Source organism: Lepidochelys kempii, chromosome 11, assembly GCF_965140285.1.
Source record: "Lepidochelys kempii isolate rLepKem1 chromosome 11, rLepKem1.hap1, whole genome shotgun sequence".
Lineage (NCBI taxonomy): Eukaryota > Metazoa > Chordata > Testudines > Cheloniidae > Lepidochelys > Lepidochelys kempii.
In genome coordinates this window covers 4,973,065-4,999,175 of record NC_136390.1, presented here as the reverse complement: position 1 = coordinate 4,999,175, position 26,111 = coordinate 4,973,065, and the positions used below count along the sequence as shown (strand labels likewise).

The 26,111-nt window shown below is 42.3% G+C and overlaps 1 protein-coding gene across 2 annotated transcripts in view; it reads right to left on the bottom strand.

Moving 5' to 3' along the window:
• Window positions 1-12,315: 12,315 nt before the first annotated feature.
• The window catches only part of ERCC3 (ERCC excision repair 3, TFIIH core complex helicase subunit), a 47,085-nt gene continuing 33,289 nt past the window's right edge, over window positions 12,316-26,111 (bottom strand). For both annotated transcript variants that reach the window (XM_073305013.2, XM_073305014.1), the window contains 3 exons: window positions 23,008-23,126; window positions 14,403-14,555; window positions 12,316-12,899 (listed from right to left, as the gene is read on the bottom strand). In XM_073305013.2, the coding sequence (XP_073161114.1) occupies window positions 12,765-12,899; window positions 14,403-14,555; window positions 23,008-23,126 (407 nt within the window). In that variant the 3' untranslated portion in view covers window positions 12,316-12,764. The remainder of the gene's footprint in view (window positions 12,900-14,402; window positions 14,556-23,007; window positions 23,127-26,111) is intronic.

The window sequence follows — 26,111 nt, the reverse complement described above, 5'->3', positions numbered from 1 at the left end:
ACTGCATAGTGTTGCAGGTCTGGGATGATTCCCAGTGGCTGTGAAACTTTCGCATGCGTTAGGGCACTTTCATGGAACTTTGTGACTTGCTTTCCCCTGCCCTAAAGTGCAAGAATACCAAGATGAGAGCAGCCCTCACAGTTGAGAAGTGAGTGGCGATAGCGTTCTGGAAGCTTGCAACACCAGGCAGCTACCGGTCAGTCGGGAATCAGTTTGGAGTGGGTAAATCTACTGTAGGGGCTGCTATAATCCAAGTAGCCAATGCAATCACTGAGCTGCTGCTATCAAGGGTACTGACTCTGGGAAATGTACAGGTCATAGTGGATGGCTTTGCTGCAATGGGGTTCCCTAACTGTGGTGGGGTGATAGACGGAATGCATATCCCTAACTTGGGACCGGACCACCTTGGCAGCCAGTACGTAAACCGCAATGGGTACTTTTCAATGGTTCTGCAAGCACTGGTGGATCACAAGGGACATTTCACCAACATCAAAGTGGGATGGCAGGGAAAGGTGCATGATGCTCGCATCTTCAGGAACTCTGATCTGTTTGAACAGCTGCAGGAAGGGATTTACTTCCCAGACCAGCAAATAACTGTTGTGGATGTTGAAATGCCTATAGTTATCCTTGGGGACCCAGCCTACCCTTTAATGCCATGGCTCATGAAGCCATACACAGGTACCCTGGACAGTAGGAAGGAGCAGTTCAACTACAGGCTGAGCAAGTGCAGAATGGTGGTGGAATGTGCATTTGGACGTTTTAAAGCTCGCTGGCGCAGTTTACTGACTCGGTTAGACCTCAGCTAAACCAATATTCCCATTGTTATTGCTGCTTGCTGTGTCCTCCACAATATCTGTGAGAATAAGGGGGAAGATGTTTATGGCAGGGTGGGAGGTTGAGGCAAATCACCTGGCGGCCGATTACACGCAGCCAGACACCAGGGAGATTAGAAGAGCACAGCTGGGCGCACTGCGCAGCAGAGAAGCTTTGAAAACCAGTTTCATGACTGACCAGGCTACGGTGTGACAGTTCTGTTTGTTTCTCCTTGATGAAAGCCCGCCCCCTTGATTGACTCTACTTCCCTGTAAGCCAACTGACCTTCCCGCTTCAATCACCACTTTCAGAGGCAATAAAGTCATAATTGTTTCAAAATCATGCATTCTTTATTAATTCATTACACAAATAGGGAGAAAACTCGCAAGGTAGCCAGGGAGGGGTGGGTGAGGAGGGAAGCAGCGGGTGGGGTGGTGGATGAGGAGAGGAGGGAAGGAAAGGCCACACTACAGTTCAAAACTTATTGAATGCCAGCCTTCTGTTGCTTGGGCAATTCTCTGGGGTGGAGTGGCTGGGTGCCCGTAGCCTCCGCCCTCCCCCTCCTGTGTTCTTGGGCATCTGGGTGAGGAGGATATGGAACTTGGGGAGGAGGGCAGGTGGTTATACAGGGGCTGCAGCGGCAGTCTGGGCTCCTGTTGCCTTTCCTGCAGCTCCACCAGGTGCCTGAGCAGGTCAGTTTGCTCCCCCCATTAGCCTCAGCATTGCATCCTGCCTCCTCTCTGTGTGCTTCTCCCTCCTCTCATCGCATTCATTTAACGCTTTCCTGGACTCTGCCATTGTTGGCCTCCACACATTCTGCTGAGCTCTTTCAGTGCGGGAGGACTGCATGAGCTCTGAGAATGTCATTGCAAGTGCGTTTCTTCTGCCTTCTAGTCTGCGCTAGCCTCTGGGATGGAGATGATAGGGGAAGCGTAGAAAAATTTGCAGCTGCGGGAGGAAAAAAAGGGAGAGTAGTATTTAAAAAGATACATTTTAGAGAACAAAGGGAAGACTATTTCACACTGAATCAAGCGATTCACATTACATAGCACATGTGCTTTTGGTACAAGGTGGCATTTTGCCGCTTATATTGCGTGCCTGCCGGTTTGGTGTGAGACATCACACAAGCTCGGCTGGGCGACAGAATTCGGCTTGTAGGCAGCCATGGTAAGGCAAAGGGTTTTGGCTTCTTCAACCTTCATAACATGTGGGAACAGTTTCAAACAGCAGCGCCCTCCTTCCCCATACCAAGCAAAGCCCGTTGGGTTGGCCATTTAAAAGGAGGGGCTGCGGTTTTAGGGTGAATGTGCAGCACAATCCAAACCCCCCTCCACTCAATTCTCTGGAATGATCACTTCACGCACACACTCACCCCACCGCATGGCTAGTATCAGGGAAGATCCCTGTCAGCCAAACACAAACAGCTCAGCATGAACAGGCCTCCCTCCACCGGGTGGCTAACAGCGGGGATGATTTCTTTTCAGCCAAAGGCAAACAGCCCAGCAGGAACGGCACCTCTGAATGTCCCCTTAAACAAATTTCCCGTATTTCAACCAGGTGACCATGAATGATATCACTCTCCTGAGGCTAACGCAGAGATAAAGAATGGATGTTGCTTGAATGCCACCAAAGCCCGGGCCCATTCGCTGCAATGCTTTGTTTTGCAATGATTCCAGACTACTTGCTACTGGCTTGGCATGGTAAAGTCTCCTACCATGGAGGACGAAATAAGGCTGCCCTCCCCAGAAACCTTCTGCAAAGGCTTTTAGAGTACCTCCAGGAGAGTTTCATGGAAATATCCCTGGAGGATTTCCGCTCCATCCCCAGAGACGTTAACAGACTTTTCCAGTAGCTATACTGGCTGCGAATGCATCCCAAGTCTTCATGGCAAATTTATCATTAAACACACTTGCTTTTAAACCCTGTATTATATTTACAAAGGTACACTCACCAGAGGTGCCGTCTCCAGTTTCATGGTCCGGGAGCCTGCCTTGGGAGGGTTGGGAGGGTATTGGCTCCAGGGTGATGAACAGTTCCTGGCTGCTGGGGAGAAGGGATTCTCTGCTTGCCTGCTCTGTGCTATCCTCAACCTCCTCCTCATCTTCCTCATCCACAAAATCCTCATCCCTGTTGTGAGAGACTCCCCCCTTGCAGGTGTCCACACACAGTGGTGGGGTAGTGGTAGCCTCCCCCCCCCCCCCCCCCCCCGTGAATTGCATGCAGCTTATTATAGAAGCAGCATGTATGGGGCTCTGACCCGGAGCGACCGTTTGCATCCTTTGTTTTTTGGTAGGCTTGCCTCAGCTCCTTAACTTTCATGCAGCAATGCTGTGTGTCCCTGTTGTAGCCTCTGTCCATCATGCCCTTGGAGATTTTTGCAAATATTTTGGCATTTCATCTTTTGGAATGGAGGTCTGCCTGCACGGATTCTTCTCCCCATACAGCGATCAAATCCAGTACCTCCCATTCAGTCCATGCTGGAGCTCTTTTGTGATTCTGGGACTCCATGGTCACCTGTGCTGCTGAGCTCTGCATGGTCACCTGCGCTGATCAGCTCGCCATGCTGGCCAAACAGGAAATGAAATTCAAAAGTTCCCGGGGATTTTCCTGTCTACTTGGCCAGAGCATCTGAGTTGAGAGCGCTGTCCAGAGAGGTCACAATGGAGCACTCTGGAATAGCTCCCGGAGGCCAATACCGTTGAATTGCATCCACACTACCCCAAATTCGACCCAGCAAGGTCGATTTTAGCGCTAAACCCCTCACTGGGGAGGAGTACAGAAATCGATTTTAAGAGCCCTTTAAGTCAACAAAACAGGCTTGGTCGTGTGGACGGGTGCAGGGTTAAATCGACCTAATGTTGCTAAATTCAACCTAAACTTGTAGTGTAGACCAGGGGTCAGGTACAGTGTCTGATTAAATGTATGTATAGAACCCAATGTGGCTGCTTCACAAAATGCTTCTCAAGGAAGCAGCTGAAACTGCCTGTGAACTAGTAAAATGGACTCTAATATCCATGGTGGATGTAATTTAGCTAGTTCATAGCAGAGAGTAATCCACCCTCAAACCCATTTAAATAATCTTTGGGTGGAACTAGGATTGACTTTTATCTTCTCAGCAAAGGATAAGAACTGTCTAAGAAATGAAGTAAAAGGTATCGTTTGCTGTAGTAAAAAGGCTCAAGCCCTAGGCACATCAAAAGGTATGTAATTTAACTTAACTATAGAATCATAGAACTGGAAGGGACCTCAAGAGGTCATCTAGTCCAGTACCCTGCACTCAAGGCTGGACTAAGTATTATCATCCCTGGCAGGTGTTTGTCCAACCTGCTCTTAAAAATCCCCAACGATGGAGATTCCAGCACCTCCCTAGGCAATTTATTCCAGTGCTTAACCACTCTGACAGTGAGGAAGTTTTTCCTAATGTCCAACCTAAACCACCCTTGCTGCAATTTAAGCCCATTGCTTCTTGTCCTATCCTCAGAAGTTAAGCACAATTTTTCTCCCTCCTTGTAACAACCTTTTATGGACTTGAAAACTGTTATAATGTCCCCTCTCAGTCTTCTCTTTTCCAGACTAAACAAACCCAATTTTTTCAACCTTCCCTCATAGGTCATGTTTTCTAGACCGTTAATCATTTTTATTGCTCTTCTCTGGACTTTCTCCAATTTGTCCACATCTTTCCTGAAATGTGGCACCCAGAACTGAACACAATACTTCAGTTAAGGCCTAATCAGCACGGAGTAGAGCAGAAGAATTACTTCTCGTGTCTTGCTTACAATACTCCTGCTAATACATCCCAGAATGATGTTTGCTTTTTTTGCACCGTGTTACACTGTTGACTCTTATTTAGCTTGTGATCCACTATGACCCCCAGATCCCTTTCCACAATGAGGTTTGGAAAAATATAGGTAGATTTATAACCTGATTTAAACTTTTCAGTAGAACTTAGGATGTGGTCTCAGACACCTTTTCTGAGTGAAAAATAGTATAAGGGGGATCCACCATGAGTGACCTTGTCTCCCCAATTCTCCTAGCTGATGTGACTGCTATAAGGAAGGAGGTCTTTATAAATACGTGTAAGAGAACATGATGCCATGAGCTCAAATGGAGGACCCAGGAGGCCCACAAGTACACCATTAAGGTTCCAAGTGGGAGTTGGTTCTTCTTATAGGTGGAAAATCTCTTAAGAAACCCCTGAGAAATCTGAAAATAGTGGAATAGGAAAAAAATTGTATACGCCCCTCCAGGTGGATGGAATGTGTGAAAAGCTGCAAGTTGCAGCTTGACAAAACTAACTGAAAGTCCTGAGTTCTTTAGAGAGAGTAAGAAGTCTAAAATGGCAATGATTTGTGCCTCAAGAGGCTGAAAGTGATGGTGTTCACACCAAGCTGAAAATCTCCACTTAGCTGCATAAGTCTTCCTGGTAGAGTCTTTCTGTTATTAGTTAAAATGTTATGTTCAGTTGGTGCACAGAACTTCTCTATTTCTGACATCCTGTGACAGGGTGTATTTACCCCGCACTGACCCTGCAGAGGACGCCATGCCCCTTTGCTGGGCATGCTCCAACTGGAGGCAGACTATAAAAGAGGCTAGTCTGGCTCAGTCTGGGCTGACCAGGGAGGTGAGTGGACATGTGTTGCAAACTCCCACCCAGAAGTTGTCGGAACCAGAGGCCTCAGAGACCAACCACACCAAGACCCATGGGTGGAAGGAGTTGTAGGAAACCCCACCCACCAAGTGCCCCATGGAGGAGGATGACCTGCAGGCTACAGAGCAGGGAGACCGGGTCAGAAGTAGTCCAGGGGAACCAGACATTGGTCCGGTTGTGGTACCGGGAATGGAGTCAGTGTATTTCGGTGCTATCCCTCTGACCCAGTGTTGGGACCACTCACTAGTGATGGGGCCCTGGGCTGGGATCCAGTGGAGTAGGAAGGGCCTGAGTTCCTTACCCCTGGCCTCCAGCCCCACCACTAGGTGGCATGGCCTGCTCCCCTTTGGCTTCAAGGCCCAAACTTGTTGCTGATTTGCCGCAGCAAGGAAGCTGTGGGACCCTATACAGTGAGGGCTGCCTGCCCAGCCCTATCGACTGACCACTAGGACACACCACCCTGCATCAGAGGATAGTCCTATCAACTGTGGCCACTAGGTCATGCTGCCCTGCACCAAAGGGCGGCCCTATTGACTCTGGCCACTAGGCCACATGGCCCTGCACCGAAGGAAAGCCATATTGACTTTGGCCACTAGGCCTCGCTGCCCTGCACAGGAGGAAAGCCACCTTGATGCCTATCTGACACCCCGTGACGGGGTATACTTACCCAGCGATACATCCATTCAGAAACCAGGCTGTTAGCTGAAGGGTGGATGTGCTGGGATGAAGGATGGCTCCTTCATTCTTAAATAACAGGTCTAGGAATAGTGGGAGTAGTTTTGGAGGATGGTTTGACAACTATAACAGTTTCAGGTACCAGAACTGCCTTGGCCAGGCAGGAGTGATCACGATGACCCTGGCTGCATTTTGTCTGATATTTCTAAGTACCCTTGGGAGCAATACAATCAGTGACTAAGTGTGCATCAGTGCACAAGACCAAGGAACACATATGATAGGGATGCTGGACTCTGTCCCCCTCTGGAGCAGAAAATACTTGACATTACTTGTTCCTGTCAATCACAAATAAGACTACTGATTGGATGATCCCATTTCTTGAAAATCGACTAAATAACTGACTAGTGAATTGTCCATTCATGCTCTGATGAATAGTATCTGCTCAAATCGTTCACCAGAGTGTTCTGTAGCCCCATATAGTGAATTGCTGAGAGAGATATCTGATGTTGAATGCACTAATTCCATAATTGAACTGTTTCTTGGCACAGAGGAGATAAGAGTCCCTCCTGTGGGTTTGTATAAAACATGGCAGTTGTGTTGTTTGTCATTAACTGAACAGACAGTCTGCGTATTGGAGGTAAGGGCTCCATGCAAGCTTTGCACACTACTGAGTTCTTGAATATTGAGTCTCCGTTTGCCTTGCCTAATTTGTGATCCAAGTGGGGTTCCTCAACCCAGTAACGAAGCATCAGTCACTATGGTCTTGGTTGGGATAGTTGGGAGAAAGGGACTCCCATTCATACCTTGTTATGATTCTTCTACAACTAAGAGAGCAGAGAATGTCTTGTGGCACCATCAGAGGTATGTCTAAGTTATGCTAGCTCAAAATTTCACTACACTGATTTCAGCCACACCTGTATGCAACAAAGGTGCAGTCTAGCATGCAGCGTGACAAAATGCAGGAGGCCATGTGACCCAGCAGATTTAGACAAGTTCTTAGTATGGTTTGAGGATTTGTCTGAAGCTGGGAGACAAGCATGGCCATTGTCTGGAACCTGCTGTAGGTTAAGCTCTGGTTGTCTTGGAGTCTATAATGGTCCCTATAAATTCTTCCTATAAATTGGTGTAATAATGGCCTAAAAGTCAACAGATAAGTCCAAGGGATATGAATAGCTCAAAAATGCTTTGGATGGTGCTCTGTACCTCTGATGAGCCAGTCATCCAGGTATAGCGACACACTTATTCTCTGTCTCTTCAGGTGTACTACTACTATGGCTAAGACTTTTGTACATAATCTTGGTGCTATAGAAAGGCCAAAGAGACCTCTATATTGGTAGTGGTTTTGATGTAACATATCTCAGGAATTTCTTGTGCACCCAATGTATGATGATATGAAAATAGATGTCCTGCAGGTAGAGAGCCGCAACCAATCTTCTTCATCTGGAGATGGTATTATGTAGGCTAAGGTGTCCATTCTGAACTTTATTCAGTGGATAAAAGGTATTAAGTGCTCTGTAATCCAGAATTGGCCCTTATCCCCCTTTCTTCTGGATATGAGGATATAATCTGATTAGAAACCTTTCCCTCGGTTGTAGAGGAATCTCTTCTATTGCTCCAAGAGACAGAAATGATTCTACTTCTTGGAGTAAATCTCTCATGAAAGAGGTCCCTGAATAGGGATGGGGAAGGTGGAGAGGAGGCCGGTGTAGAATGATATAGGAATCCCTCAAAGTGTGAAAAGCATCATCTGTTTTCGTTTTGAAAAAAATCTGAACCCTCAAACAGAAAATCCTCCACTGTTGATTGCACTTCTCTTGGGATCTCGGAACTTTTCCCAGCATAGTTGCATGCAAAACATCCAGTAACTTATGAGGAGCCCTCTGTACCTTCTCAAACAGAATGTGAAGCAATTGGACTACTCTCATCATCTGTTTCTGGATGCTTTTATAGTCATCCAAATGAGATTGTGCTGAAGGGATCACCATCTCATCTAGAGACAAAGAAGAGTGGTTACTAGTGCCTGAATATCCTAATTTCTAGGTTGTTGTTCTTCCTCGAGATGCCGAGGGGATGCTTGAGGTTGCACTGTTTTTTGCCTCTGTGCAGCTCTCTGAGACAGTACATGTGAGGTATGCCTGTAATAAGGACCCCAGTGGTTTCAATATGGCCATACAGTAACCAGAATTGAAATGCTCAGGTCCAATACCTTTATCTGTACCTAAGAGGAGCCAGTGCTGACATATGTGGTGCTGCACACACCTCAGTAGTCTCTGTATTTATTAAGTACCACCTTCAATTAATGGTATTGAACAGTTAGTAGTATACTCCCTTGAAGGCCCTCAACTCAGGCTGTGAAATCTCCTTGGATTGGGAATGAAGGGATTATTTTGATCTCTGTTTTATAGAGCTCTCTTGAGAAAAACTGCCTCTACTCTTAGAGAAGGAACAATTCTCCTTTCTGTCTCACTACTCTTAACAGGGACTGTCCTACCCAAACCTATGGAAGTCAAAGAAACCCTGCAGCTAACTGATATTAGGCTCCCAGGGGCACAGCTCTTTACCACAAACTGATGTACCAGGTACAAAGGCTGACCCAGGCTGCATGGAGAAGTTTAGAAGAAACATTTTAAGCCTTGCTCCTCTGGCTTTTAAAGTCCTTTTAGAAAAAGGGCTTGTGGACAATGCATTTATTGGGGATATGGGACTACCCCAAACAAAACAAAAAAAGAGACAACTTGTGTGCCCATCAGCGAGACATGTCCTGGTACTGGGAAGGGTCTGGTCAAGAATATATACAAAGGGAAGGAAAGAATTTTTCTTCCAAAATTTAACTAAAGATCATCAAAAAGGGGAGTACCAATGGGCAACTACTCAATCTAAATAACTAAACTAGAAATTACTGTATCAAGTGAGAGTGTAGCATGGACACTTGGAGCTCTGTCTAAAACCCAAAGGTGAGGAGAAAGAACTATGGGGCGGTTGGTCCCGCACCACCATTTATGCCCTTGGGATGGAGCATGAGGGCACTCAGGGCATGTCTGCACAGACCCAACGGACACTGCTGACCAAAAGAATGCAATCTCAAGCTCATAGGGTATATGTGCGCATAGATTGGAAGGACTACACACACACACAGACACACGTACGTACATATGGACAAGTACTTAAAGAGCTGAAAGTTTCTTCAGCAGAAGCTGAAAAATTATTTTTCTACAGAGAATTCCATGAAGATTCAAAATGGCTGCTATCTCCCATTAACAGGACTGAAGCAACCAAGGAGGAAGAAAACTGACATCCTTCTACTTTACAGACCTTTGGACACCAAAGGCTTCCTGTAAGAGAGAGTCTCTAATTATGATTGAGCACTATCTGATTGTGGTAATGGAGTTCAGAAGAGTTTAGAGTTCAAGACATCATCATCTTGAGAGACTCCAACGTCAACGCAGATCACAACATAAAACCTCCTGCCCTTTTCACTTTTGTTTTCACACAAGATATGGACACACCCATCCACACGGGGACGCACCCAGGACTGGATAGAGATATTAGCAGTGCAAGAACTATCCTGTATAGATCACTTCCTTCTCCAGGCAGAGATTCGTACTTCCCCCCCCATCACATAACAGGAAGCTATCACACCATCGCTCACCTTCGGAAACTTGGGGCCCTGTTAAATTCCAAAAATTGTTCACAGAAAATTATTCAATTAAGAGCCTTGGGAGAATTAGTAAACACTGCAACCAAATTCCTGAAAAGAGACGGGCATCAAAGCAACCTTCCCACCACATTGCCCCTACACATCTATCCACCCGGATTCTTATACTGGCATCTATCATGTTAGTATCTGAGTTGAGTACGCCATTGACGTGTGAATTAAGGGTATTCTGCACTTTACGGGATGGGCCAGGGCTGAAGCAATTCTGCTGTGTTCCATTCCATTCTTCAAAAATGAACTGAGCATTTGAGTGCATGGCAGGGAAAACAAGAAAAAAATGAGGCAGATTATCTCCAACTATAGCAGAGATCATTTTTCACTTCTTCCAGTGAGCTGTTCATCATGCAGGTCAGCTGAACGTCTGTATCAATAAACCAGGTACAGTACAGTCAAACCAGCCTTTGGTAATTACCCTATGGACCAGAAAAAGTTGGTTACACAATAAAAGCTGTCTTTAAAGGATGAAAGAAATTACACTAGAAACTGCATGGGGATACTTTGAAGTGTTCATTTTAAAAGGTGGAAGAGTCACTTGAAGGTGACATTTTAGGTTTTACTCTATATCAGTAAGTGACCTATGAATAGCCATTCTTCAGACTGCTAGTAACAAGAATTTTGAAAACTAGAAATCTTTGAATAATCAGATTTATGGAACATTAGCAGGCTATGATCCAGATACAGTTATGCACAACTTTAAACAAGGGAACCTATTGTTTATTTTAAAATGTAGCAATGTTCTCTCTAAGCATAGTAGAATACACACTAGCTGTACAGCTCTGAAGACCTAGATTCTACTCTTGAAATGAGTGGCAGCGGTTTGCTTAATTCTTACCACACATGCAGTCGTGCGTACTATTTCTGTGCCGAGCACAGTCTGAACAAGAGGTTTCCATGCATAGTGCCATAGCAGGAGGGCTAGATGTCAGGACCAACATGCATTGTCAAAGCTGCAGAGCACATGTTTGGCTCTAGCCAGTGCTATAGATGCATCATGAGGATTAATTTAACTAGTAAATTACAGCCATCTCCATATTTGGCATAGTACAGCTTTTTCAAAGTTTGTAAAAACAGAAAGTGGTTCTGAAGTGAGCATTAAAACCTGGCAGAGATAAGCGTCCCACTAGGAACACTGACAAACTTGTATGCTTAATGATCACATCATCCCACTTCCTCATTCTGTTCTCCTAAACAAACAGTTCAACAGACTGCTTTGTGTAAGGCCCAAGACAAAGAGAAGAGATATGAGGAATGGGCAAATGTTCCAGTGCTGTGCCCTTGCTTATTGTCTGAGGAATTCAAAGGGGAAAGGAATGAGCACCGAGATACTACACATGTTATTCCTATATAGATATCTTAAATCAAGCTACCCAAGCACCACCTTGACAGGTTCCAGGCTTGCCACATGGAAGGAAGATACAGCACAGGGGAGGGAGAATTGAGCATTGTGAGATGAAGTTGCGGGGACTAACAATGAAACAATTTGAATTGAACCGGTTGGATTCAATTCTCACATCTGTCTGGATCTGGTGCAGTTATACAGATCCTGGGAATACTTGTGAAACATCAGAAGCATTTGTGTGAATGTTAACAGTTTGCATTCCAAGCACATTAACCAAAAAATGGAAACACCAGCATTCGCCAGCATAAACAGAGCTTTGGTGTTCATTTCCCATAAGGAAATAAGTCCATCTCTGTTTTTTTCCCCTCAAAAGATCCCCCTGCTCTGTAGCTACCTGAAGACTTAGCCCCGAATATACATCTCATCCAGCATAGTAAGGCTAATCCTAACCTTAGATCTGAACTGGTGAATCAAGGGCAGCATTACATTATAGGTTGTTCACAAAAATCCTACTCACAGAAAAGGAGCTAATAAATGCAATATCAAAAGTTTTATATCTTAAGTCTTATATCATTAGTGGGCTGTTTGGTGGGTTTGTGTTTAAAACAAATCTCAGCAGTTTCATGATTACATTTATTTTGTTAGGAATTTTCACAGTGGTAAAAGCAAATCCATCACTGAATCAAATTAACTCTCACTTCAGAAGACTTCTTTGCCAGTATTGCCAAGAATAAAAAATACCCATGTTTTAAAAAAGGGCTCTCTCCATCGCAACCCAGCTTTCAGCTCTCCCTGTAGCAAGTCAAAATACTACCTTTTTATGCAAAACTAAAATGGTAATATGCCAATGTTAAACAGAGGATTATTTATGATGGCAGTGTATGATGTATACAACAGAAAAACTGTAGTAAGAACACCAAAAATACAGGTTAAATGGATTGCTCATTAACTTTTAAATGTTTTTCCCAGTTTTACTCCAGTGACAAAGTCCCTCTTCAGGTTTTTTCTCTTGAAGTTTCATGACATGTTGAGCTAGTTTGTTATAAATTTAAACTAGGTTAAATTAGGAGTACAAATTACTCAATTCTCCATATGTAAAAAACATAATAAAATGTGCACAATGAATGATTTTTATGCAAGTTTTATTTAAGTTTTTCCTTCAAGCATTTTAGACTTCCTTATGTTTTTTTCAACTAGAATACTTATGAGATAAATAAAATTTTAAACATTAGTACAAACTTGATATACAAAAAAAATCACGTTTGCAGCATTTGCTTAAAAAGTGGTCTTTAAATTCACTTGATAAAAATAAAGGTTTTTTATTACCTTGGGAACACCACAGAGGCATAACCAGGGTTCAGTCCTTCTATAACATCTTTCACTGTGGTCAGAGATAGTTCATTCACTTTTTCAGTCTCACCCATTAGCATACATATATTGCTAACTATTTATGCATCTATATAGCCACACATTAAAGAGTCCTTTAAGGGTCTACAAGATATTTAGGCTCCATATTCCGCTGTATGGAAGGATAAATAGGTCCACAATTTGACAAAATGCATCCATATATTACATCACTTCCTGAAACGTTTGAAAAGTGGATGGACATGTTTATTTGAAGATGCCTTGCTCCGTGAAGTGTGATATTCCATATAAACTGCGTCATCTGCTCCAGACATAGAGCTCATTGTGCCAAAACGACGGGACACCTAGAGTAAGAGAAATCACAATTGTTCAGTTTAACTACATACATAATGTTCTTAACCCACTGATGCCAGAGTAGCTAGATGCAATGCTGAATGATCAAATTTATATTTTAAATTAAATACGAAAACGCTGGACACCTAGCGGATGATCAAGAATTCTGTACAACGAAGTGCGTAGGTAAGTATACCCCTACGCCTGCGCCAGGGATGCTCCTCAACCAAAGCACCTCACAGCTAACTGCAGGAGTAATATGCCTCTAGTTAAAGCTGGTATAACAAAAGCAATGGATCTATAGAAAAGATACCTCAAGAGATTGAGAATTCAAAGGGCGTTCCAGCCCAATGCCACCATAGTTAATGGTCAAGCCTGAAGTCTGAGCAACACTCCTATGATGTCCCCTTAACTCATAATATATTAGCAACCCTTAGGCTTGTCTATGCAGGGACGCTAAGGAAAATTAATCCAAATTAATTTTAGAAGTGGATTAGTAAAACTGTATTAAATGCCTGTGGGAACACCCTCATTCAGACTAAAGTGGCTTTAATTCAGGTTAGCTTAATTAACTTCAGAAATGAATTAAACTAAACCAAATAAAGGCCACTTTAGTCTGAATGAGGATGTTCATGCAGGAATTTAATGTGGTTTAACTAATCCACTACAAATTCACACGTTTGGTTAATTCATATTAATTTTCTTAGATCTCCCTGTGTAGAAAAGCCCTTAGTTTCTCATGTTTATTTTTAGGGAAATCATGTTTTATTTTCTAGGAGTAAAAATAAAATAGCATATATAAAGACTCATCTTCTTGAATAGCCTTAACAGTCAGCCCTATTTGAAGTACTATAGGGGGTAAGGTCTTGGAGCATGAAACCTTTCAATCAGTGTGACACGACAAATAAATTAAGTGCACTAGGATATTTTTAATGTGTATTTCATAAAATTGATCTCAATAAAAGAAATTTGCCATCTGCCACCAATGTCCTAAAACATAAAAGGATACTGTAGAGGTCACACTTGTTCAAGTGTCTCATTTCTCTCTCCCAACTTGATTATCATACACATTGTAAGGAGAGTGATCACTTTAGATAAGTTATTACCAGCAGGAGAGTGGGGTCGGGGGAGGTATTTTTTCATGCTTTATGTGTATAAAAAGATCTTCTACACTTTCCACAGTATGCATCCGATGAAGTGAGCTGTAGCTCACGAAAGCTTATGCTCAAATAAATTGGTTAGTCTCTAAGGTGCCACAAGTACTCCTTTTCTTTTCGCAAATACAGACTAACACGGCTGTTACTCTGAAACCTGTCATTTCTCTCTAGTACCTAAGCTAGCAATTACTCTTATTGCTAAATAAGGTGTTATACGAGCTGAAAGTAAAGAAGTCTATTTTTCTATTCTTTTTTGCGTATTGGCATGGTTATGCAGAAGCAAGACTAAGAAGTAAGGGTCCAGTTCTGTAGCATTTGTAGTTCACAATTACCAGAAGCTAAGCATTCTTCATTTACCTGAGTTGACTTTGAGCCATACTCTCCTGCTACCACCTCTTCCTCAGCATCCAGGTCAGATGCTTGCAGGACCTTCTGAAGAAGCTGCTGCTGCTCTTCTTTGGATGAAAATGAAAGTTGTTCTTCTTCCATTCCTGCAAGCTTTGTGATCACCTAGGAAGCAGAATGTGGTGGAGGATGCATTTTCTCAGTGTTCAGTTTAGTTTTTTTTTAAATTAGCATCTCCCCCATTCCCAAGAAAATCAACTACGCCCCCCAATGGACCTTACTGCATTTATAGCGTATTAGCAGTCCAACAGCTTTGCTTCACAGCTAGCACAAATATACATAGGCTTGGAAAGATTATATTTTTAAATTAGTAAATGTCGGTAAATCTCGATTCACCGCACATACAAACTGACAGAAATATTTCCATCAATGATAATCGAAATTTACAGATGGGCAAAGAAAGAAAAATGACGTTTCAGAACGTAGAATTTGATTTAAGAATTTTACTTTGTATATTTTGACAGTTATAAAGCTTCTAATTTTTGACTCTCAATATCTACTGTCATTAAATTATTCCCTGACCCCTCCCGCCAATTTTATACAAACTGTGAAAATTTAAATTGATAAAATTAGAAAAAAAAGCTTAAAAATAAAAAAAATAATTTTGATGGATATATGGGTTTAAAAATTGAATTCTGCCAAGTCTAAATACACATAATGCAAAGTGAATGATACCACACACCTGCCTTGTTACATTCTGTGCTAAAGGAACCTAATGCAAAATGTCATTTAGATAAGAGACTAGAACAAAAGCACATAGCTGAGGATGAAGGCATTTCAGAATGTTCAGCCAAATGCTTAATGTACCACATTGACAAGGAAATTGAGCAAAGCACATTTAGCTTAGTAATTATATTTGAGTTAATAATAAAGAGGGCAGAAAACTGCTTTTTAGATTAGTTTCTTCTTATGGACTGACCCTCTTTTGTTTATTCCTTTAGCTTTCTTCACTATTCTACATTTTCATGAGGCACAATCCACCAGCTCTCACTATGAGAATTCTGACATGTGCATCCCACCCTGATTTACCTTCACCACCAAGGATAGGAGTACAGTTTAGCACATATTTTAGTCTCCTATTTAGTCAGATATCTGGGCAAGTATAGTAAATGTGCTATCTCCACTCTACTTCAAAGTCCTTCTTTCCTAGAGAACTCCAAAGTCTCCCAGCTTCTGCTTCTTAGTCTTAGTGAAAAAAGAATGTTTACAATATATGACCATTCGCTGTAAATTCAGTTTCTTTCACAATCACTGAAACATCTCTCCCCTCAGTAGGGCTCTCAGACTCAAATACAATCTCTGTTTAAATCCAGAGTAGAAAGGAATAGACATTCCCCTCCGCCCCCCTCTCCCCCCGCATTTTGATTCCTGAGCCAAGTTTACTGCTTTTAAAAAAATGCGCTAGTCCTGGGTGCACTTCTAACTTCCCAGCGTTCCCAGCCATGGCAGGTTGCAAGACAGACATTCAAATTGGGTCACACTGATTTATCATCTGGCTTTTTTCCTCTCCCATCTCAATTTAGATATCCTCTGAACACCCGAGTTCTCTTGAACTTCTACAGTTAAGAGGTTAATGCTTGATACCATTAGGCAGCTAGGACACCAAACTGTGATCATATTTTATAAAGCTTTGCTTTATATAGCTGTTTAGAACATATAATTAATGCCAGTCACCATGGTTTATGGAAAATAGATCTTGTCAAACATTATTATATATACATATTTATGAAATTACAAAGGTATAGCGTTCATGTAATATATTTAGACTTCTATAAAGCATTTTGAATAAGAAACTGGAATGATATATCAACATGGAACACAAATGGATGAAAGACTGGCTAACAGACATGTCTCAAAATGTAAACAGAAATGGGGAATCATTATCAAGGGGATGTATGTTTCTACTGAGGTTCCACAGTTATCGGTTCTTCGCACAGTTGACAAATACTTACACGGGGCACAAAACTTTGATAACGGGCTCTTCAATCTGGCAGAGAAGGGTGTAACAATGACTAGAAATCGAAACTAGACAAATTCACACTAGAAATAAGGTGCATATTTTTAACAGTGAGGGTAATTAACCACTGCTCCACTTACCAACAGTTGCAGTGGATTCTCCCTCACTGGAGGTTTTTTTAAATCAAGATTGAACAATAGAGTATCTTTTAGAAAAACATCTAAACAGAAATTAATTCAGGGAAGTCCCCATGGCCTCCGTTAGACAGGGCTAACTAGATCACAATTGTCCCTTCTAGCCTTGCAATCTGTGAATCTATGAAAAATAGCATCTGCTAAGATCGTGTCCAGCTTCTAACAGGAAAAAGTGTATTAATCTGTCCCTTGCGATGATTTAAAAACAAAATTATGTGTACCACTAAAGAGAGACTCTTTGCTTTTCAGCAGTATACAGTACTTGTTTCAAGCTGGCCTGGTTCAAGATGGGTCAAATTTATAAGTTATCACCGATTCTTAGACCAACAGCAGAAAAACCTGCTAGACCAAAGATTTAGTATAAAAGTCTTAGATTTTGTAGAGCAATATTTTTCAAAGGGAATATACTTTAATAAGATGTAACATGAGCCAAGTGCAGTTAACTCACTGGGTTCTGAGCAAGGAATCATGACAAGAGGGCTCTATTTAAAAAGCCAGTGCACCACACAAAATAGCAAAAAGATGAAAAAAGCCACAATTTTTATCCCTACAGACAGATATAACACATGGAACTATTTAATAAATGGCACATAAAACTATCCATAAATAGCAAGTGTTTCCAAAAAACTAATTTTTATTTCTTCCCACATTACCAGCCTTAAGTTTGGCACCAACCATTTGGCACTCACACTTGTCCTAGTTATAATGCCAATTTAAGGCTCCTAAAACTGATTACTTGCAAAAGGAAATCTCTCTGTTTTGGACTTTTTTAATTAGTTCCATAATCCAAAGCATTCAAATACAAGTAAAGAGATTTCTTTGAGTCTTTTTGGCTATAACCACATAGGCCTGTTCGCTATTAGATCAACCCTAATCTGCAACGATTTGGGCACATTTGATATGCTACAAAAAAGGCTTTCATATAAAAAGACTGTGGTGAATTATTTCAATTGTGAGGCCTGTTCTGAAGCGGTCCTCTTAACTAGCCATAGACTATGAAAAAAAAGGATTCTTCTGGATGTTTTATCCGCGCAGATCCCACTCAAGGTTGTGCAAGTACCTCATGTGTGCAAGGTCAGAATCTTTCTATAGTAGTGTCCACTGGGCTACGCCTGCACTGTGGATGTCCTAGTGACCCCTTCCCTCACCCGAGGGCAAAGCAGCCACAACCGTCCCACAGCTCCCTCAATTCTTAATATCAATTAAAGACTCTGAAAAAGCAGGGATGGAGGGCGGATCATGGGCAAAACACTGAAGAACCAGAGTTATTGTAAGATAAATAATAGTTTTTTCTCAGAGTATTTGAACCCATTCTAGGGCTCTGCTCATCAGTCACCATCTGGAAGAGGGGACTGAGGAGTCCTAGCTGCCACTAAATCAGGATAACATTCCCCTACCATGTTTGGCACCTGATCTTTCCAACAAGTTGAGGGCATAATATTTAACCAAAGTAGAGGGGGTTCTACAAGTGGCTGCCAGGTTTATCTCATATGTAGAGGTTTGTAAAACAAGTCTGCGCTCTAGTGGAATGAGCTTTGACATCTGGAGAAAGTACACCAGCCAGGTGATAGCAAGCTGAAATACCCTAAATGGATATATCAGTATATGTCTATGTTGCAATTCAGAAGTTTGATTGCAACATGTAAACATACCCAAGGTAGATCAAAGATAACTAGAATTGCAGTATTAAAGATGCAGCACCATGGGTGGTGGCCACTTGAGCATGTACCTCGAGTCCTGGGTGGTCAGGGCTTCACTGTTGTTTCGTGAGCTAGCTATGATCTAACTACATCAAAGATAGCTCAGGTATGTCTGACAACTTTGGGGATAAACGTAAGATGAGCTCTCAATGGAATGTTGTTTAAGGAGGGTTGCCCATGGGAGTTTGAAATTTGTTGACCCTTCTGTCTGATGTCAAAAAGGTGGTGGGGAAAAGCCTCCATGAGGCTTGAAAGGACAATATTAAGATCTCACATTGCAGGGATTCCCTAATTGGTAGTTAAATATAGAGTAACCCCTTTCAAAAATCTACATAGAGTGGGGTAAGAAAAACTGAACATGACTGGAAGAAGGAGTTGTCCTGCCAAAAGTCACTGCACAGTGGACCTTAAAGGATCTGAATGAAAGTTCAAAGTATTTCAAATGTAGAATATAATCAAGGATTTTAGGTATGGGGCCTCCAAAAGGTCATGGTTGTGCTGGGCTGCCCAAACAATTTTTGTTGAATAAGTATGCCTTGTCAGAGTTTTCTGCTCTGCAGTAGAATTTCTCATATTTGCAGTGAGAAATTTCTACTAGTGGCATTCAATCAGCCAACACTCAGGCTGTAAGGTGCAGTGGTTTTTGGTGGGCCTGGGTGTAATATTTGCCCTTGGTTCTGCGTTGTGTCTAGACAGTCTGGAAGGGCTATCAGAGGCTCAGTAGACATTCTGAGCTCTGTTAACCAGAACTGTTTGGGCAAATATAGTACCCCAGGTATTTTTCCATATCATCCTGAGTATTAGCAAGATCCGTTGAAATGCCTAAGTGAGATATTGATCCACAGGACAAAATGATGTCTTGTGAGGATCCCAGGCTTACATCTCCTCTAGAGCAAAAGACTGGATAGTATGTTTTCTTTTTGATGGCAAGCAAACCTATAATGGGATTTCCCCAATGGTGAAATATCTGTCTGAGAAGGGAACTCTTCAGTGACCATTTGTGGTTGGTAATGGATTGTCCTCTTAGGAAGCCTGTGAAATCACTGCTGGCTCCTAGGAGATGAAAAGCTACTGGGGTTATTCCATGGAGTTGACATTATGTCCATAATTTGATTGCCTTCTGCCACAAGGGTGATGAGCAGGTTCCTCCCTTGCTTGCTTACATAATACATTGCAAGTGTGTTGCCTGTGAGAATCTGTACTATGGAATTTTTTAAAACAGGTTGGAATACTATGCAAGCTAGTGAGATCGCTTATAATTCTAGAGTTATGTATACATTCATGTCCTTTTGGGACCATATCCCTATTCTAGTCTATCTAGATTTTTATACCACTTTCATCCCCACAGCATCTGGGGACCTTCCAAGTAGCAGATTAAGCAACATGAATACACATCTCTCATGTGTTTGTTCTCTTATCCCATCCCCAGAGTGGGAAGCATGTACAGTGGAAAGTCCCTGTATCTGGAGGTGGTCCAGGTGTGCACTGTTCCTGACTGATGTCTTATCAGTCTTTGTAGGAGGGTATAGAGAAGGATACTCCCCTTCTGAACTCTCTTGATGTAACTGAACTGGTGGTCAGATAACAGGATGTAAACTAGAACCACAACTTGTGTGTGGTCATCTGATGTCTTCTGGGGTGATAAACTGACTTTAGCCAGCATTGCAACGGACATGGGTGAAATCTGATTAGTGGTGTCAGGTAGCTGCATGCTGACATGTGGCCATTAAATCTGAGGCAAGTTCTGATTGTGGCTGATTAATTCACTTTGATGTTGGTGATAACTGTCTAGAGAGAGTGAAATGTGTCTTTGGGAAAGTATGCTTTGGGTGACTTGGAATCAAGTAGGGCTCCTATGAACTCTGATGGGTTGGGAGTCTTTCCCCATGCTGTCTACATAGGTGAAGGACATAGTTCTAGGCTGTGGTGACTTCTTGATGAGACCAGCCTTTGACCAGCCAATTGTCTAAATATGGATAGATGTGAAAGGTTTGTCTCAGTTATGCTGCCGCAACAAGTAGGCATTTTGTGAAGACTACTGGTGTGTGGAGAGACTGAACAGTAGCATCTTGTATTGGATCACAGTATTGAAGTCACGTCTTGGAGATCAACAGCTACAAACCAATCTTGAGCTAAAGGGAAGGGATGATGGCCGCAATCATTTTCAGCCTGAACCTGAAATGGCATAGATATTCGTTCAGTCTGCTCAGGTCTAAGATAGGACAAAGACGCCCTTTTGTCTTCAGAATAAGGATATTTTGTGATCTGAAGCCTCTTGCCCTAAACTCCACAGGTAGCTTCTCAAGGATCCCTAGATGAAGAAGGGAAACTACTTAGAATCATAGAATATCAGGGTTGGAAGGGACCTCAGGAGATTATCTAGTCCAACCCCCTGCTCAAAGCAGGGCCAATCCCCAATTTTTGCCCCAGATCCCTAAATGGCCCCCCTCAAGGATTGAGCTCAGAACCCTGGGTTTAGCAGGCCAATGCTCAAACCACTGAGCTATCCCTCTCCCTTCTTTTAGTTGGTTTTCATAAGAAGGATCCCTGAAGAGGGATGGGAAGGGATTTGGGGGAGAGGGGAAAGATTTAAATAGGTTCTAGTATTCAGTGGCAACAACTTCCAGCACCCCTTTGTCAATTGTTATTCCAGTTGGGCTTGGTAGAAAAGAGAAAGATGGCACCTGAAGGTGGGGTTTGGGGATGACTCTCATCCAGTTTCAGTGTGGTACTCAACTCCTGCGTCAAATCTATCTGGCAGCAAGTGTAGTCTGAATAGTGATTGCGAAAGATTTACTTCTTTTGAGAGAGTCTTGGCTTCTTTCTAGGTGGGTACTCAGAAGGCCGTTGTTGAGAGTAGCTGCGTCTCTTCTGTCTAGCTTGCCTTTTGTATCTGAATAGCTTGCAGTTTGGGGCTGAGTGCCCAGTGACCATAGTGTGACTCTGAAATCTTTTAGGGCATATAACGCATCATCATCAGTATGTCATATTAATAAATCTGTACCCAAAACTGAGAAATCTACTGTATTCTGTCTCCCCTTAGGAATACCAGAGGCATGATGCTCTTTTACATAGTAACTACAGTGGCCCTATGTCTAGCCATCATGTCTGATGCATCCATGGCTGCCGGTAACTTCTTTGCCATTAGTTATTTTTAATCATAATAGTTTTTAACTCCACTCTATAGAGTTTGGGAAGAAAGAAAGATAGTATGTCCCAGGTTACATAATTCAATTTTGCAAACAAAGCTTTAGTTCACTATTTGTAGCTGAAGTGATGCTGATGAATAAGCCTTCCTCCCAAAAGAGATCTACTTTCTTTAGGTCTTTGTGCGTTGGTGTACTCTTAAATGGTTTCATTTTTTCATGAACTGCAGAGTCCACGAAATAATCCAGTGTTGGGAAGGGGCATAATTGCTTAAAACCCTTTTGCCTATTTGGTACCTTTTTTCCTGCTCTTTTAGCAGTCGGCGGTAATGTTGCTTGCATTCACCACAGAATTTTTGCAGTTCTAAAATGCCCTTGTTAATGGGCAATGCTATTACAGCAGAACCGAAATAATATATTATGTCAAATAAATTTCCTTAGTCAATGAGGTCTCTGTTTCTGGTTCATCAACAATCCAGGCAAACAGCTTCTGGAAGCGCCTAAAGTCATCAGGAGATAGTATAAGTGCCAAGACAACTGCCTTGATGGGAGAAGATGAGGAGTCTTGGGACAGAATGAAGGATGTTGGTCAGGTGGCTCAAGATCTGTCATTTGAATGGTGGGGAGAAGGTTCTCCGCTGGAAGTTGAGTAGACTTCTTCCAGTGGTGGTGCTAATCTTTGAGGCAATGTTGATACCAACCTGTTATTGTTGGGATAGTTATTGCTCACTATGCCAGCCCTACTGATGCCACTAGTCCAATGATAAGGAATCAGAAATGCTTCATTTACAAATTTCTGAGAGCTATCTTTGATAGAATAATACCTCTGAGCCCTTACTAAGTGTGGATGCTGAAAACAAATCCCAAGAGAAAAAAAAAAAAGATACCAACCACTGAACCATTAATTTGGGCAATATGGTTTCAGAAATAAAGGCTGTTCAAACTGCAATTCAATTATGAAGCCTTTCATGACAGCATCAAGCAGAACTGATGAAGTGGAGGGAAGGAAAAGGTCACAAATGAAAAAAAAAAGTAGTGTTCTTAAGATATAACCAGAGGAAGTAAAATATACCAAGATATTCACTGGACTCTGATGTACACTATACACAACATCACCTACAGCAATGAGGACTTGGACCAACTGGGGACACAAAGCTAGTTTAATTGAGTCTCTATTCTTCACACTCTCAAATGGGAAGGCTTCCAAAACTTCCAAGTACAGGTTAAGGCTATCCCATTTTTGTGGAATCAGTCAATTTTTCCCATAAGTGTTCTTACTTTGGTCCCACTCCCCAGTTGTTGCCTGCTATAAAGTCAGAATGCTTTGCATGGTCAGATGCTGTAATTAATGCTACCTTACCATGTCCTCTATAGCAGTACAGACACCACAATATAGTAACGTTACAGCAACAGTAGTTGCCTGTAAGCACCAACTGATTAACCAATTGCACCCTTCATTATCTTCAGGAGGTACAGGAGGTACATTAAGACTCCAAGATGCGCGAATTTGACATTATATGCACAAGTCATCAGTGTTCCACATTAAAGGGACAAAATTACCTTGAAGCTGTAACCTTGATCTACCAGAAATCTTTGTCGTTTGGTTGAATATGCCATTTCCTGAGTATCTTGGGATACAAGGGAATAAAAGAAGGCATTGTATTCCTCTGCAACCGTCCCTAGGAGACAAGAAGTATTGGACAATTAGCCTATATGAGTATATTGAAGAATAAAAAGAAAACATCCAGAGCAGAAGTGTAAAGTTATTTTTACAGAATTGCTTTTCTGAACATACTTTAAAGATTAACTGCACACATGCATTAAGGTAATCTGATCCATCAGCAAGTGATCATGTATATAGCATGGAAATTCTTGCTGAGAACTACTGACAGCCTGAAAAGAATATGGGAAGAGGCAATGGGAGATATAGGAGACCTAACTCTTGGAGGAAAATATTGCTTGTTGAGTTGTGTATTCCAAACAAGGTAAGAACAAAAATTCACAAGGGTGCTATGCAGGATAATCTTAAAAACAACTCAAGTTGTGCTTGAGATACAAGTCAGGAAATAGTACTGCAGCAAGATACCAGAGGAAAAGTGTTATAAATGTAAATGTAGAGATTTGCACTGACATGGCACAAAACCAGATGAGACAATAAGATATTTAGCTTTATTCAGGAATTAGTAAGGCTATTCAATATTCAGAATAACCTAGGCTATATACAGTAGTTGTATATGGGTAATAGATTTTATGGCTCAAACAGCACAAAGCAACTATTAGAGAATCTAAGCCCTCTCCCCCCGCACTAGCTAGTACAATAGTGCAAATGTTATATCTATGTCAGACACATTTTCAAATCCATACTGTTCCCATTGTGCAATCTAAGCAACAAGGAACCATATCCCGAGTGTGCACTAAGCGTTGCACTTTCTAATTTCAAACATAAACAGTGCTTCGGGTAACTGCTGTCTCAATACAAGGCACTTTAGGTACATTTTTCAAAAGCACCTAAGCACTGAGGAACTCAAGTTCTGTTTTCAAAAGCAACCTAGGCACTTGGTTGGGGACTTGGGACACAATGGGACTTGGTTTAAAAAATTAGATATGTACATTTAGAGTAATGCTACAATAATAACTAGGATTATCGGTCAGGAGAGCATTGAGGAATGGAAAACTAAAGGAAGGTGAATTAGAGGGAACTTTACCTGTAGATAAAAATGTGTATTACTTGGAGTCCACTTGGAAATTAGACACTGAATCTAATAGAGATTACCCTAATGAAAAGTAGCACAAAATACATATAGTATATTTCTTCTAATTTATAAAAATATATGCACCCATCTTATGCTTTGGGTGCCCAGACCATGAACTGAAGGGCACCGGATATAAACGGAATATCCCTAAATATGCAACTTGCCCATTTCTCCTCAGTAGCTGGAGGGGAAGGGAGCTTTACAGCATGCCAGAGAGGTTTAGAAACCACACTCTGCAGTCCAGTGTTGGGGAGCAAGATACCAAGTCACTGACCTTCACAGAGAATGCCCTGCCAGCACCTCCAGTTCAAATACCACCAGTGACTTAATTGTGGTGGCTGGGCAAGGGGAGAAAGGGATCTCAAGTAAGGAGGTCTCAAATTATTTAGGGCCTTACAAGGTACAACCAGCTCCTTGAATTCCACCTGGAAGCTTACTGCAAGCCCTGCAGATCCCAGGGCACTGATCTGACATGTTTCCCATGTGCAATTCCATTCACCAGAAAGGACTTAGCATTTTGCACTAGCTTCAGCCTCTAACTAGTCCCAAGATGAAAAGGAGGACTTGTGGCACCTTAGAGACTAACCAATTTATTTGAGCATGAGCTTTCGGGAGCTACAGCTCACTTCATCGGATGTAGACCCACACCAAGTGCATTACAGCAATCTAGTTTCCAGGTGATAAAGGCATGGATAATTGTGGCGAGGTCTGCACTGAAGATAAGGTCATACTTCTTACATGGTAAGGATGGGAAAAGCAGCACTGTGCACACCACAGTCACTATCCAGGCATCCAAAAGCAGTCCCGGATGTGACAACTACGGTGTTACAAATGGTTGCACTCTCTCAATGACGGCAGCAAGCAAGTTCTACTAAAATTCTTCTGGCTGCCTCCCCCAGCCAATTAACATTCTCTCTCTCTCTCTCTCTCTCTCTTTTTTCAGGATTATGTTACAGTTGGCCCCAAGCTCATAGAATCGTAGAATATCAGGGTTGGAAGGGACCTCAGGAGGTCATCTAGTCCAACCCCCCGCTCAAAGCAGGGCCAATCCCCAATTTTTTTTTTGCTCCAGATCCCTAAATGGCCCCCTCAAGGACTGAATTCAAACCCCTGGGTTTACCATGCCAATGTTCAAACCACTGAGCTATCCCTCCCCCTCATCTAGGCACAGTGGTACCTTGCAGGAAAGAACCCTTGAAGTAAAGGAAGAGTTGCCTCCAGCTACGTTTTAGGTTCTCCCAGAACAATACCAGAGCCATTTAAGAGCAGCTCAACCACTTCTGAGAGGGTCCACAAGTGAATCAAAGTCTTATGCTCCAAACCATCAAAGGTAGCTTACAGATTTGAGAATAAGCATGTCTTCATCCATTGACAGTAAATAATCAACTAATGCAATCAGTGCAGTTTTGGCACCTGACTTGTAACTCAACTAACTTGAGGCCAAGGAAATCTGATCAATCAAGAAACTGAGCACTGCCCCACTACCACCTTCTTAATGACCTTCCCCAGGTGGATGATGGATACCCAGTCACAGTTAGCCAGAATGTCAGTATCAAGAATTGGTTTCTTGAACTCTGGCCTCAATAGCTTAAGACCCACTGGCATCTTTCCCACCACATAGGGAAACATCAACACACACAAGGAAAAACGGACACAGTACTCTCCAGCTGGCCTTCACTTGAAAGTTGTAGGATAAAAGCATTCCAGCACCTCTGTAACCTGAATGGCACTAGCTGTAATTCAAGCAAAGATGACAGCATTTCCCCCTGCTGGAGACGGTTCTGTATCCGCGTCAGCAGACAGCTCATTCTGAAATCAGAACAAGTTTGTCTGCAAAACATGAAATTTTTCACATAAGTCAAGCTCAACCTCAGTGGTTACAGGCTTTACCAAGCTGTTGGTCACTTCAAA